The sequence below is a fragment of the Platichthys flesus genome, chromosome 5, assembly GCF_949316205.1.
Source record: "Platichthys flesus chromosome 5, fPlaFle2.1, whole genome shotgun sequence".
In the NCBI taxonomy this organism is placed as follows: Eukaryota; Metazoa; Chordata; class Actinopteri; order Pleuronectiformes; family Pleuronectidae; genus Platichthys; species Platichthys flesus.
The window spans coordinates 9,459,770-9,473,846 of NC_084949.1; the positions used below are offsets into that span (position 1 = coordinate 9,459,770).

A 14,077-nucleotide genomic window follows, 5' to 3' on the forward strand; every position below is an offset into this window, starting at 1 on the left:
ACAAAAATCTCTGGAGCTTTCAGGTGAGGGGTCGGTGCAGCATGGCCGGCGCTCATTGGGACATTTTTCAGACTTTTTACTTGCGGGGCTGAGAAGCTGTCACCCGGAAATTTGAATGTCTGGAGGATATCAGCAGATTAACACCACACTGATTTATGGAAGAGTTCATCCTGAATTCACCCTCAGATATAATATTCTTATTTAAAGGTTTAGTGAGTAAAAATTAGGTGAAAGGGATCCATTAGCAGAAAGTGAATAGTTAAAAATCCTAGTGATGATTTTACTGTCGTCCAAACTGACAACTGAAGGCATCCTCAGGTTCTCTCTCGCTGGGAGGGGAGGGTGAAATGAGGGCTATTCAGCTGCAATAGGAAACTTCACCACTAGATGTCACTAAACTGTAAACACTAAACCTTTAACATGCTCCTGAGCTGGTGTGGGCTAAAATAAAAAAGTTGCTGACTGCTCTGGTTGAAGGTCACAGTTTAGCTTCCTGCTCTGATCGCTATGAAGAACATGATAATAGCCAATGTGTGCAGGGGCGCGGCTTTTAGGTCGACTTTTTGATTGACAGGCTTAGATCCCAATAGCATGGCTTGCTGGCACAGAGGGGGCGGGGCGCAGGATTACCACCGTTTCTCACTCGGGTCCAGTCTTTGGAGCAGTCGGGGTTCATTTCCGCTCGGTTCACACAGAAAACCACTCGTAACTTTTCTGCAGCGAAGGCCGCCGCCATGTCCAACAACAATGCCAGCAACAACCTAATAATCGCTCAGAGGGCCGTGAAGCAGCTCCGGTTAGAGGCCAGTATCCGGAGGATCAAGGTACGAGCCCCAGCTCACACACAAACACGGAAGAAGAGCGAGTTCACCCGCTGCTGAGCGAGACACAGACCAACTGTGGCTGAAGTGACTCCCATGGACTCTCTGCTGTTTTAGGCTTCAACAAAGTTACACACACACACACACACTTTGGCTTGTGGTTGATAAAACCGCCAGCGACCAGAGAGCGACTTTCTTCCGCGTTTCATCGGCTGTCATCGTCTGTTTGTGGGGGGGGCGGGGAGTGTGACAGTGGCGTAAGAGTTCAACTTGTTAATGTCAGTGATGTCAAAGGAAACAAAAAGTTACGCAGTGGACGTAAACCAGTCCTGCGCCAACGCAAATTGTATGCAAAACAAAACAAAGTGCCTGTTAGTCTGTGAGCGAGAAGCAGCGGTTCTGTAGTTTGACAGCAGGTCAGCGGGGGCATTACCATACCGAATATGTGTTTATGTGACACACACACACGCACACACTTGTTTGCGCAGCTTTCTTTGCTAGGACTTACCACGGACCCCTCAAATTAATTTTTTTCCCCCTATATTGACCGGGTTTTCATTACCTAGGAGGTTTACTGGTGCCAGTCAGTGTCTGTACTGGGAATAGCCTTGAAAAGCTCACACCTTTTTTGGGGGGGGGACTTTCCATTGACTTACATTCTTTGTAGAAAGTCGACCCAAAACCTGATAGCTAACCTGTACCGTGAACAATTCATGCCTTATTCTTATGTTTACCTAACCACAAGTCACAGCTTACGACTAGCCTTAAAGGGATAGGTCACCCAAAAAGGAAAATGCCCTCATTATCTACTCCCCACTATGCCAATGGATGGATGGGAGAATTGTTTGACTCCACAAAACTTTGGTCCTAAGAGGTGACAAAAACGATCACCGCACAGGTTTGGGCAGCCATCCTTAATAGGCCTTTGCATTGACTTCCATTAATTGTGGACAGCCTCACCATAACCTTATCCCTAACCTTAACCATAACCAATTCATTTTTAACCTTAACCTAACAACAATTCACATCTTACCCCTGACCTTGACCTCAAAAATCCCATTTAGCGTCATCAGGCCTGAGTTTTGGTCCCCATGAGGTCTACTGGTCCTGACAAGGTCACTTTTTATGTTGGAAAAGGTCTAGAGATGTTCTGATACTATTTGATTCTTCCTGATTGATGGAACATGTCTTTAAGGTCCATGAGGAACAACAAAACGAGTATACACACACACAGACACCCAAACACTCACAATCACACTATCATCATATGTCTGGCTCTGCAGGTATCCCAGGCTGCTGCTGAGCTGAGAAACTTCTGTCTGCAAAATGCCCCCAAGGACCCTCTCCTGGTCGGGGTCCCCTCCAGTGATAATCCCTTCAGACCCCCTAAGTCCTGCTCCCTGTTCTGAGGTAAGCCTCCCTTGCTCCCCCACTCAGACACTAGCTCAGGAGATAAGCTGCACAGTTAATTACAGTAGGTAGGATGTTAATTACCTCCCTACATTCAGTTAAGACTAGGGCTGTAAAATTAAGCAGATCCATGCTTCGGACCTCGGCCTTTGAATCACAGTTCGGTCACACTGAAGAAACTTCCAACCATTTTAATATTAGATTTTGAATCAAACTAGTCTAGAATGTCTCAGAAAATCACTTATTACTTCTTTACTTATAACATATTAATCATTATCTTCAAATAGATCAATTTTTTCTACCATTAACTGAAGCAAACATATGCAAATGTTTGTCACTTTAAGATTTTTAGAATTATTTGGTTAGAAAAATAATTATAGATTTATTTTCTGTAACTCAAATAATTTACTTTCAGCTTTTATTCTGTTGCTTATAAAAACTATTAGTTATCTTTATTATGCTCTGATATGATTTGTATTCTTTGTACTTTAGTTAAAACAAATTAATTTAATAATTATTCCATTAACAGAAATTAAAAGGGAAATATTTTGATATTTGACAAATTCATAATCATGCCTGCAGCCCTTTTGGTGCTTTGCTGCTCTTATCATATACTTATGAGTCTTATCACATCGTATTATAATCTTGCTCAGTGGTTTGCTCAAGTGGCTCCATGCCTTAGATAAACATTTCAAATAGAGCTCAGAACAAAGCATCACTTGTTATTCTTATAAAACACATGCTGTTGACAACTCAAAGTTTATCTTGGCTCACATAAATTGATGGTTATTCTGCTACTTAGTTGTTTTTAGAATTTCTCTGCTGGTAAAATTGACATACGTCTTGCACTAATCATGTAATTGAAATGAACAGGTTTCAAAACCACAAACAAAGTGCAGTTAAAGATACTAGTACATATAGAACAATCTTTCTCTGGAACCTTTGCTTGTATTTATGGAAAAAGGTCAATTTAATTATTTCCTGGTTAGAATAATATTTTCAACATATAGACAGTTTGCTTTGGTGTTTAGTGCATAACAAAAAATATAAAGTGGATAAATGATGAAGACAGGATCACAAAGTACAATACATACATATCAATTCATTTGAAAAAAGTTAAATATGTTCAAGACGTGTAAAGTATGCAAGTGGTTTATAGTGAATTTGTGCTACTGTTTAATGTTCATAAGGGGGGGGAGGGGGTCAGTGTCAGTCACATTGTATTTTTATATAGTTATAATAGTAAAACCTAATAGACACATGGTATGACTGTATATTAGTCCCACTTGTCGAACTGTTGTAATACAAATGTATTCAAAGTTGTACTTCACAACTATTACATACAAGGTACTTGGAAACCTTATATTTAAAAACATTGAATATGTGTTCCTAATAGAGCACCATATGGCAGTACTCCTGCTACACACTGTACTACACAACCATCATGGGGATTAGACCTCTATGGGTAGAGCCACTCAGGTGACTATGTGAAGTCACCAAACTACATGTACCAATAAGAACTGGCATTTTGACATAGACGTGTTTCTAATATCAACAATCTCACTACTGCGTCTCAGTAGTTTTTGTTTCTGTCTCCAACAGAAGGAAGCGTGGAAGGCTTTCATTACTTCTACGCGACGTCTCTGTAGATCCACCAGCTCCCCTCGGGATGATGCAACGCGGGAATGATGGATGGGGTGGGTGGTGGTGTGGGGGGGGGGGGGGGGGGGGTTGTTGAGGGTGTTGAGGGTGCACTTGTTTGCCAAAACTAATGGTATCATAACTCCCATCTGTTACATTTAAAGCAGGGCCAAACTCGACATGTTGTTATTGACACTAGCCGGACTAATTATTAAGCTGGTCTTGTTTTACCTCGTGCTTTACATGCCTGGCCTCTCTTTACTGTCTTAACATTGTCTGTCTCCTGTCAGTCAGCGAAGTGCCGTCCATGTGACTGGCTGTTGATGGTACGACTTCCTCTTGTCTTTTCTGTGTTACACTCGTAGAATTATCAATGCTAACGAATTCAACCAGGTGCTGTTAAAGAAAGTAAGAGCATGTATTTTTGTGTGCACGGTGGGGTCCAATGTCCCATTCACTTGAGTGGGGAGAGTTGTCTCAGACTTTTGGACCTCACTGTCCATTGTAATTCATCAAAACATTAACTGTGCACGTGGCCAACGGACATGCTGATCACCTGTGTGCTAAAATGATTGGTGTCTTAAACTACTCATAAATTATAATAATATATAATAGTTACGGTGTTACTGCTATTCTGAGGTACGACAATACGGTACAGACTTTTAATTATTTCAGTGCAGGACATGTGATTGTTCATCCCATCCTTTCTCTGTACATATTTAACCGCATGTTAAGGTTGCTTACCTGTTCCATGTCTTTAATTTAAAAAAGAAAAAACACATCAAGGCCTTACACTATTTGGATAGTGAAACCTGGTGGCAAATTTGATGTTTATCACCTTGTTTGTATTTATGTTTAACGAATCATGCTGCAGAGACTCGTTGCATTAATTGATTATGCCGCTGAAATCTTATTCCAATCAACCAAAACCTTTCACTACTGTCAGCTTCTATCTTTCCTAACTTTGCTACTGTGGGCGACCTTGTAGGAATTAAATGCCTTTTTTTGGACACTGAAAAATTGTTGTATGTGATTTGTAAATATCAATCCTTTGTGCATGTAGAAAAGAGAGGGCTTCCACTTCAGTTTATGGAAGATAACAAACCACCTCACACCAAGGATGTATAAATATCAACTTCTCTGAAAATGTCCTTCATATTCAGTAAGACAGTTAACTGCAGTTAATTTATTTGGTTAAATGCTGATGTACGAAACCATCACAGCTTTACAGATGTTTAGGACACTGCCATGAAACATTGTTTTCTCACTATAGTAACCTGAATAATCTCATACTGAGAATAAGCAATGATCTTATTAAGATGTGTGGATTAGTTACAAAAAGTAACTGATAAAAAAGGTACAAATGATTGTGAACAGAGAAATTTAGTTTATCACCAAGTGATTTCAATAATTTAAGTTGATTGCGCTGATAATTAACTGGGCTATGTCTTTCCATTCATCATTCACAACACCCAATCCACATTTATCGTTTACAACATTCAATTTTTGTTTCTTCTACCCAAACTGTCAATTTGTAATGTAACGATTATCTACAAGGTTTCTGAAAGGATGAATTGACTTCTGTCTTTTGTCTCTGGATTCACCTGCATAATGAATGGAGGAACAGTTCATTATCCGCGCAGTACACTTTAAAATAAAATAAGTTTATCAAATCAAAATAAAATATCTCACTCCATTTTTCAGGTTTCATCACCTCCACTTTTATTAATGTTTGTTACTTCATGTATTCCGACCTTAGTCACATTATATAAACATGTATAAAAACTCAGAAGTACATAATCATAAAAATTATTTGATTATGTACTGCTGAGTTTCAATATTTTGTGACATCAACGAGTTTGGCAGTACAGAATTGGACTTTGTTCTGTAAAACATAAACAGGAATATGAATGGAATGTTCTATTAACAACTCATGTAAACACCACAATTAAATTAATGTCTTATTCAGTAAAAAGTCAGTAGTTTCCTATATAAACATTCAATATGAATCACACTGTGCCAACTTACGGTTGTCATTCATGGGCCAAAAGTTCCTGAAGGATTTCCAAAACTGATTAATTGATATTGATTTGTTACAAAACAAAACTAGAGGTTTTCACGCTTTATAAAGGATTAGAAAAATGCTGATCGAAAACTAAAACAGCTTTAGACCCAGGTCTGGGTGTGTCTGTGAGATTGTTACATCCACTCCATCATGGATTTTTTTTGTAACTTTAAATGAAATTTTATTTACAAGAAAAACAAAGAACATAGATATAAGACAGCAATGAGAGACTAAGTAAAACATATATAGTTGATAATAATAATTACAAATAAATAAAGTCCAAGATTTAATATAAACACAAGTTGTAGGCTTTTTACAGAATGAGAGAGAATTTTTCTTTATTTGGCCAACAACACTTTCAGAAACCACCTTTGTAAGAGTGGTAGTCAGTAATCCAAACCTGAGCACATGTAAATGTTCAATTGGAAGTTATGTGACTGAGTCATAAATCTTGAAGCTTCCTCTTCAAGCCTATTGTCAATGGTGATTAGTGGAAGTGTCATCACCTGGAAGTAAAAGAGGAAGCTTCTGTGTGAGGAAGTTCAGGTGAGGAACCAGAAACACACACGTGGACTGATCCGTTGTTACTATACAGTAAGTTTGTCATTTAAACTATTCAAACAACATACAAGCACAAACTTGTGTTGATTATCTTGTGTTGAACACCACCTCGATTTGCATGACTGTAAACTGTCCCTTTGCTAATAATATGTGAAAATGGCTTCCAGATGACTTCCAGGTTTGTTCAGAGGAGCGTCAAAGGACATCCGGAGTATTCAAGTAACTGCTGACACTCGGCACAGTGCATACCTCACTCACTTAAATTCACGATTATTTTCATGTGGATCTGCACAAAATTACACGCATACATAAATATCAGTGCCTTTAACATGTCTGATTTTTTATTTTTCAAAACCCATGAATTATTCTCTGAGAAATCAACCAAAATGTTTACAAAAAATGTTAAAGAAAATGGGGTAAAACACTTCTGGATCCGCCCTTCCCTGAGCCATCCCACATCCTTCCACCAAGTTTCATGGTAATCCGTTCCGTAGTTTTTGCATAATCCTGCCCACTGACAGTTAAACAAACTGAGACTAAAACATAACTTCCTTGGTTAAGTTAACACCTTCACATACTTTTATTCATACGTTGATATTAGCCACTTCATCTTCCTATTCCCCCTCTTAATAGCATATTTTTCTTACTGCTCCGGTCCACCACAGACTCCTTTCTGCTCAGAGATCCCAGTCCCAACCCTCTGAATGAGCTCTGTCACAGCGCCCCCTGGCGGACTGACAGGGAGGAGAACGGGGAGCAGGGAGACGCACTCGGAGTGAGTGAATGAGGTAGATCAGTGCTGCTGTTTTGAAGGGAGGGAAAAACACACTCCTATAAATATCTTTTATAGGAGCAGCTGCAGGAGATGGACGAGCATGTGGCCAGGCTCCAGGACATGCTGAGGTGTGAGCGCACCAAGGTAATATAAGAATATATTAATATACACACACACACACACACACACAGACGCATAAAAACTCACTCATCTTTTTCTGCTCGACAGTGCACTCATCTGCAGCTGCGGTGTAACCAACTGGAGGCCGAGCTGAAGCGGCGGGAGCAGCAAAGCATCCGGCTGAAGGAGCGACTGTCACAGCAGCTCAGTGTCAGACACAAGGAGAAAGGATCCTGTGAGACCCACTCACACACAGAATAATACACACCCAGACGTATGTTGTATATCAAACTGTGACTACAATCGCACAATTGACCATCCTGCATTTTCTATGCAGCCATAGAGGTTTTAAATTTCCCCCCTGGAGGCCGCAGCAGAAGAGAACAGCCAATCAAATCCTTTGTGTCTACTGCAAAGTAAGTTGCCTGCACTTGTCCTGCCACATCTGATCTTCGCCTCCCTTTCTCCACCTCCTCCTCCTCATCACTTGCTCTCTGCACCCTGAAGACGGGAAGTGGCAGCCCTGCGTCTGATGCTGGAGCGCAGAGAGGCAGAGCTCAGAGAGGCGATGAAGCTGCGCCACAGCCTCACCACATTGCTTCATGCTCTCAGGGTCAACATGGAGCAGGTAGGGGACAACCGTGGCTAGTGATGGTTTAACACAATGTGAATTTATCAGAGAAGAACGCTTTTCAAAAGGGCACTCATTAATAATCAGAATCAGAATTATTTTTATTGCCATGTATATTTGCACATACAGGAAATTGCCTTGGTGTGGTTGGTGCACTTTACAAACAACAAATAGAAAAAAAAAAAGAAAAACGTGACTGTGAAAAAATCTGACCAAGGTCTATTTAGTATCTGTCCAAGGATTTCAGTTATATCTCACAAGTTGTCATTTAGCTACGGATGTGTAAATGTCTTTTTTTTCTGACAAATTCAGGACTTTTTGGCCCTACGTTTGGGAAATACAATTAATTTTTGAACTTGGATAAAGCACTTGATGAAATCCAAAAACGAGGTTGTGCCAAAGTTCAAATAGTCATTCATTGAGCCTCCATGAATGAGAAGTCTGTTCTGTAAAGGGCTGAGAAAAATGGAAATTTCAACTTGCAATTCCATGACAACTGAGCCGGCATTTGCTGAGGAATAGCATGAAGGGATCAAAAGCTCTTACACAGCCAGCGAAAGGACAATATATTAGAAGGGTTTCCCTGAGAGCTATAATATATCAGTGTAACCTTTCAAAGACCCTGTCAGACTCCGCAGACGTTGAGGACGAGGTCCAACATGACGACAAAATATTGTACGAAGCTGAGGTGGTGCTTGGTGACCATGTGACAGGAGGTGTGGTTCAGAGTTGGAGGAAGGTGCAGAGGAGACTGGGCGACGTCCAGTATGAAGGTAAACACTGGCTTCACAAAAATAGATTTGTGATCCCACTACATGTTATACCTTTTTATGAGGAATTCCTTTTAACAGACCAATGATTGAGAAACTTGTCAATCTGTGGTCTTTCTTGAGAATAGGTCACACTGGTGATGGTACTGACCAGGACAAGCTCTTGGCTCAACTAGGAACTGAACTGCGAGAGAGTCAACAGCTTGTCAGATTACAACAGCAAATGCTGCAGGTATAATGCTCTATCACACACACACACACACACACACACACTAACACACACACACCTACTCATATGAACTTTGGTTGTAACACACTCTTTCCTTCGTGTCTGTAGGGTGACCTTGCCTCACCTGTCCCCTCTGAACTGACCGATTCGTACTTTTTGGAAGAGTGGGAGCGTCTCCAGCTGCGGTGGGCCGAGCTCCATCATCAGAGGAGGACTTTTGAAAGAGAGAGGCAGTCCTTCACCGAAGCCGCAATCCGACTGAGCCATGAGGTGAGAGGACTCTGAACCAGAGGCTGCTGTTGTATGACTGCTCGGATCACTTTGTCTCATGTTGGAGGCCCTTGAGGTAAATTAAGTGGTTTGTTTGATTTTATTTCATCGTGTACAGCGTCGTGATTTTGAGCAACAGAAGGCCTCTCTCGTCAAGCAGCAGTATTTGTGCGACTCATCTCTGTGTGGTAAAGGAGCACCAAGCAGCAAGAGAAGAGATGGCACTGCTCTAAGTAAGTATGCACATAATAAAAGGGTAGAAAGGAGAGAGGCTGATGTTTAAATGTGGCGATGTTTTTAAATCTAAACAAACATTTTTTTATTTGACTCTAGATTTCTCAGGTTTGGGGCCCACCAGCATATCTGGCTGTCTTCCCATCACTCCATCATCCGTGGGCTCTGGGTCAGCTGCTCTCTCTGTGTTATATCACGGAAGAGTCACAGTTCAAACTCCCAGCACTCCTGAGCTCTACGAGGCCCTCAATCTATCATACAACTGCAGGTCAGTCAAGACTCTAGAAGTTAGTTCAATGAGTATTATCTCTGTGGCACTGATGCAACATTAACAGCTTCTATATATTCTTAGCTTTTTTTTATATAATATATATGTTCTAATATATAGAAGGTAGAGTGCACTACTACAGAAGACATTATATGAAATGGTCACATTTGCATGGTCTTGTTGGACCTATAGACTAAGATGAGATGACTTGACTGCTCTTGATTGACTAAAGCATAGATTATAAAACCTGCCTCCTCCTTGTTAGTGGATGGGACATGGACCAAACCAAAACGTCCAAGTTACACGTCCAATACATTTGTCGGTTAAAGTGTTTATTTGTCCGGTAAGTTAAATTTCAATAAGTTATTTGATTATGTCATGATCTGCTGAGACGGACTCATGATTTGATAAGCGAGTGTATCGGCAGAACCTTGCTAGCTCCTAGTGACCACTGCAGACTCCATACGCACAAGACGGCTTCAATTCTGGATAGGTGGAGCAAGTGGAGACGTGTCGTCCATCTTTATATCTTGTACAGTCTATGGTTTGACAAACTAAAAATAATGTTTGACTGTTCACTCATGACAGTTTTCAATATGAACACCAAAGAATTCCACACTGTTCAGGTTTAATTTTTGGCTCCATTTGCACCTGAGTGAAATTTTCGGTCTGGCCAGCTTTTGGTTATATCTTCTTACTTCAATCTCGAACTCCTCTTCTCCTTCAGATCAGTCGAGGTTGATCCCCAATCAGAGACATGGGACTGTGGCACAGAGAAGATGGTGGACGCACCACAGGCTTCACACTTGGACTGGTCATTTTAATACATTTTGTCACTATAGGTGATTGTCATTTAAAAAGTATATTGTACCTGATTTTGCATTTTTAAAATAACCAATAAATTCTGAATATAGCTATTCCTTTATTTTTCATTTTGACAGGGCGCTGTGAACAGAGGATACAGTGTCCTCCCGTAACGGCTGCAGATTCTGTTTCAATCCAACACTTTTCTGCACGTCTTCCCCCAATCAGTCTCCTTGTTTCACGCTTGTCTTTCCTTTCAAAGGCAAAACATCCCAAAATATATACATACACAAGAAATTAATATAAGAAAAGGGAACAAAATGGATTTTGTCTGTTTTATAGTGCCAGAACAGTGAGCTTTCTTACAGTAGCTGTTTATGCCTGGTCATGCATCTATCATCTAAAATGGTTCCTAAACAACATAATACAATAGTTTTGTATGTCATTATTATTATGGTATATTGATTGACTGTATTTGTCTATGGAAACCAATATCCTGTATCCAGATTAGTTTGAATAAGACACCGCCATGTAAACAGCATTTTCTGATTCATATTACTTCATACTCTGAATAAGCAATACATGTAATCAAGACATGAGGACTGAACCTGACGGATTGGAAATCTATGTCTTCTTGTCCTGTGTTAATGCTCAGGAGCTACTTCAGAATTACAACTTGTCGTTAGTGAGTCCTCCTCAAACAGTTCTACAAGACACTGTCACTTTTAATTGTTTCTGTGTTGGACATTGTGGGCTGAGCTTTTTACAGTCTTTGGTGCAGAGTGAGGTTAGAAAACTTTGTGATCGTCCTGACTGGTTTAGCTGCAGTGAAGATTCTATAGTCAATGTTTTTTCATGAAATGAAAATGAAGTTTAAGTATAAGTTTTAATTCAATATTGAATACTTTGCATGCTATTTCAGGTCTGTTTAGTAATTGACACAATCTTCAGACCTAAGTTCACACTTTCAGTTTAAAAGCTCTGTAATTCTGAATATTATACAGCATTGCAGCAATAAAACAATGTGCTTTTACTTTGAATATCTAAACAGAAAAAGATTGTGAATGTTGTTTCAAGACGGATGTTTCACACACCACGGGTCTGTCTCTCTGTGTGTGTGTGTGTGTGTGTGTGTGTGCCTCAGTCCAACATGGGGAAAAAAAATGATCAATGATTTAGCGCAGATTTTGACCCACGTTTTGACAGAGTTAGTCACCACTGCAGTAGTTTAACATCAAGGAGGAAATGTTGAACCTGTCCGCAGACAGAATACTGCCCTGCCCCCACTGACTGCTACAGAACCCTGTTCGTCTGTTTATTCAAACTGTATTATTATTGAACATATGTCATGTCTAAATCTCACCAAAATCAGCACTGTACTTTCTTCAGGCAATTTACAACACTCATTCCAAGTGTGCAGCCGATTAACTGAACAGTTCTAGAGATATACATTCCACATACATACAGACTGAAAGACAGACGTTGTGTAGTTGGTAGAAGTTATACGTCTTTATCGCATTATCACGTCATATTGACGTTTTCACAGCATTGTGAAACATCGACACATGTGCAGCAGGTACCAACAAAGTAATGATGTCCTCAGACGGCTATGCTCTGTAACGTGCTGATCACATAAATCACATACACATCTTAATCAAAGTAAACTATTTCTGAATCAGGTGGGTTGTCCATGTCTACATTTAGATGTATAGGTTGAACACCTTGCTTTATCTTCTTAAACCCAACATTTAAGTGAGACCTAAATATTAGAAACATTTATTCCTAAATAAAGACTGAACGTTTTAGAGGGACCACGCCGCTTTTGACTGAGCACGTGGAGGCGGCATGGGCGACAAACACCTCTGTACCGCTGGAGGAGACCGAGTGGTCGATTGGCCGTGCACGCCTGGCGCATGCGCTCCTGTGATTGGCTGATGGTACTTTCAAGGAGCGTGCCAGCCCTTGTGCTCAATTACCAATCAAAACGTTGTTACGCTCGAACTGGCGCCGCGTGTCTGTCTCTTTACGTTACTACAAAGTCAACAAGTCGAGTGCGTCTCTGAGAGGCAGTCTGCCGGACAACCACTGACCAGGAGCGAGTATGAATGGTGTGGTTTGGAGCCTTTTTCAGCACCTGCCGCGCTTCATGGAGTCTGACAGCCGAGGTTTCCAGCCCTGGAGAGACTACATGGGCCTGTCGGAAACCGTCAGAGACATCCTGGCACGGAACAGCGCGGCTCAGTCGTCCCTCTCAGCCCCCAGAGCCTCGCACCCGGAGCCCGGGGATCGCCGCAGGGCTCTGGTGTCCATGCGCCTTAACGCGATGCGCCACAGCAACTTTGGGGCGGATTGCGCGCAGGGTCTCCGCGATGAGTCTCCGCGTCCAGACTCCTCGGCTCATCGGAGTCCAACTGATGTGTTGCGGGCGCCAAACCCCGCGCGTGTTGACGCACCAGATGTGGAGGATCCCAAACATGTGGCAAAACCTCACCGGGGGACAAAAGACCGTAAGAGAACGACTCGCCCTAGGACACCCGAGCTCCCGGCGGCTCCTCCACCTCCTCCTGAACGCATGTTCTGCAGCTTCTGCAAACACAATGGCGAGTCCGACGTGGTGTATGGATCCCACTGGCTGAAGAACCTGGCCGGGGACGTTATGTGTCCCTACCTGCGGCAGTACGTGTGTCCTCTCTGCGGAGCCACGGGGGCCAAAGCTCACACCAAGCGCTTCTGTCCCCGGGTGGACAGCGCGTACAGCTCGGTGTACGCCAGGTCCAGACGCTGAAACCAGCAGGTGGCAGGTATAGAAACAGCCAGCCACTGCACAGAGGCCACAGTCCTTTTGTTTTTATGTGTGATGTATATTTGTATAGCACTAGTCTTGCCTTTTTGCTTTTGTGTGTTTTTAGGCTTTGGTTTTTATTTGCATGCTTTGACACTGAGGCCTTCTGGGACGCCGGCTGGTCTTTCTGTGTGCCCGCTACTTCAAAAAAGCGTCTGTTTACAAGTTGGTGGATCTCGTGAGGTACTTAATATCTACAACGACTGCCAGATATCATGTTTGGGAAGAGAACAGTGAAAAAAACATGCTTTCACAGGAATGTTTGTTTGTTTTATATATATTTTAAAACGTGGCCATTTGATGTACAGCATCATATTTCCTGTCATACACAAATGTCATAGCTTTATCAAACCTACAGTCATCATTGGTTATAACTTTACTACAGTATTTAACATTTTTAAGATATGAGTGACTTGTTCTAAGGAGTGCGAGTGAATACCTGTTTTATTTTGATTATTTATGTATGTGTGGCTTTTCTAAAAAAACTATTTTTGCTTTGTGAAATAATAGCTAATCTTTGTGTGAATATTTTTGTATACCAGAAGTTATACATATCTAAAGTGAGTAAATCTGTGTTTGTATTCGTTGTCTTCACTCTGTTCTTTTAAAATGTTTGACATCCAAGAATAATCCCAA

General features: G+C 41.3%; 3 protein-coding genes across 5 annotated transcripts; all 3 read left to right on the top strand.

Annotated features, from left to right (window-relative positions):
• The first annotated feature begins 625 nt into the window (after positions 1–625).
• si:ch211-286b5.5 (uncharacterized protein LOC100003596 homolog) lies at positions 626–3,952 on the top strand. 3 transcript variants are annotated; one of them, XM_062387811.1, is made up of 3 exons: positions 626–824; positions 2,105–2,231; positions 3,809–3,949. In XM_062387811.1, the coding sequence occupies exons 1-2, from the start codon at positions 735–737 to the stop codon at positions 2,228–2,230; spliced, it is 216 nt and encodes a 71-aa protein (XP_062243795.1). In that variant the 5' UTR covers positions 626–734; the 3' UTR covers position 2,231; positions 3,809–3,949. The 3 variants fall into 3 exon arrangements, with proteins under 3 accessions (XP_062243795.1, XP_062243796.1, XP_062243794.1); XM_062387812.1 differs by having other exon boundaries at positions 3,812–3,949; XM_062387810.1 differs by having other exon boundaries at positions 627–824; positions 3,834–3,952.
• A 2,475-nt stretch (positions 3,953–6,427) lies between these two features.
• si:ch211-286b5.4 (afadin- and alpha-actinin-binding protein) lies at positions 6,428–11,600 on the top strand. Its single transcript, XM_062388460.1, has 13 exons — positions 6,428–6,531; positions 6,666–6,717; positions 7,164–7,273; positions 7,349–7,417; positions 7,502–7,628; positions 7,731–7,809; positions 7,901–8,021; positions 8,644–8,797; positions 8,923–9,026; positions 9,132–9,293; positions 9,412–9,526; positions 9,627–9,795; positions 10,523–11,600. The coding sequence occupies exons 2-13, from the start codon at positions 6,666–6,668 to the stop codon at positions 10,617–10,619; spliced, it is 1,359 nt and encodes a 452-aa protein (XP_062244444.1). The 5' UTR covers positions 6,428–6,531; the 3' UTR covers positions 10,620–11,600.
• Positions 11,601–12,536: 936 nt separating this feature from the next.
• nanos3 (nanos homolog 3) lies at positions 12,537–14,032 on the top strand. The gene is made up of 2 exons (XM_062387649.1): positions 12,537–13,400; positions 13,509–14,032. The coding sequence occupies exon 1, from the start codon at positions 12,701–12,703 to the stop codon at positions 13,382–13,384; it is 684 nt and encodes a 227-aa protein (XP_062243633.1). The 5' UTR covers positions 12,537–12,700; the 3' UTR covers positions 13,385–13,400; positions 13,509–14,032.
• Positions 14,033–14,077: the final 45 nt, after the last annotated feature.

Bases quoted from the DNA above. Each gene is read 5' to 3' on its own strand.
- si:ch211-286b5.5 (XM_062387811.1), top strand. From the start codon at position 735: ATGTCCAACAACAATGCCAGCAACAACCTAATAATCGCTCAGAGGGCC. The intron at 825-2,104 runs GTACGAGCCCCA...CTGGCTCTGCAG, and splicing joins CCAGTATCCGGAGGATCAAG to GTATCCCAGGCTGCTGCTGA.
- si:ch211-286b5.4 (XM_062388460.1), top strand. From the start codon at position 6,666: ATGACTTCCAGGTTTGTTCAGAGGAGCGTCAAAGGACATCCGGAGTAT. The intron at 6,718-7,163 runs GTAACTGCTGAC...GGTCCACCACAG, and splicing joins AGGACATCCGGAGTATTCAA to ACTCCTTTCTGCTCAGAGAT. The intron at 8,798-8,922 runs GTAAACACTGGC...TCTTGAGAATAG, and splicing joins GGGCGACGTCCAGTATGAAG to GTCACACTGGTGATGGTACT.
- nanos3 (XM_062387649.1), top strand. From the start codon at position 12,701: ATGAATGGTGTGGTTTGGAGCCTTTTTCAGCACCTGCCGCGCTTCATG.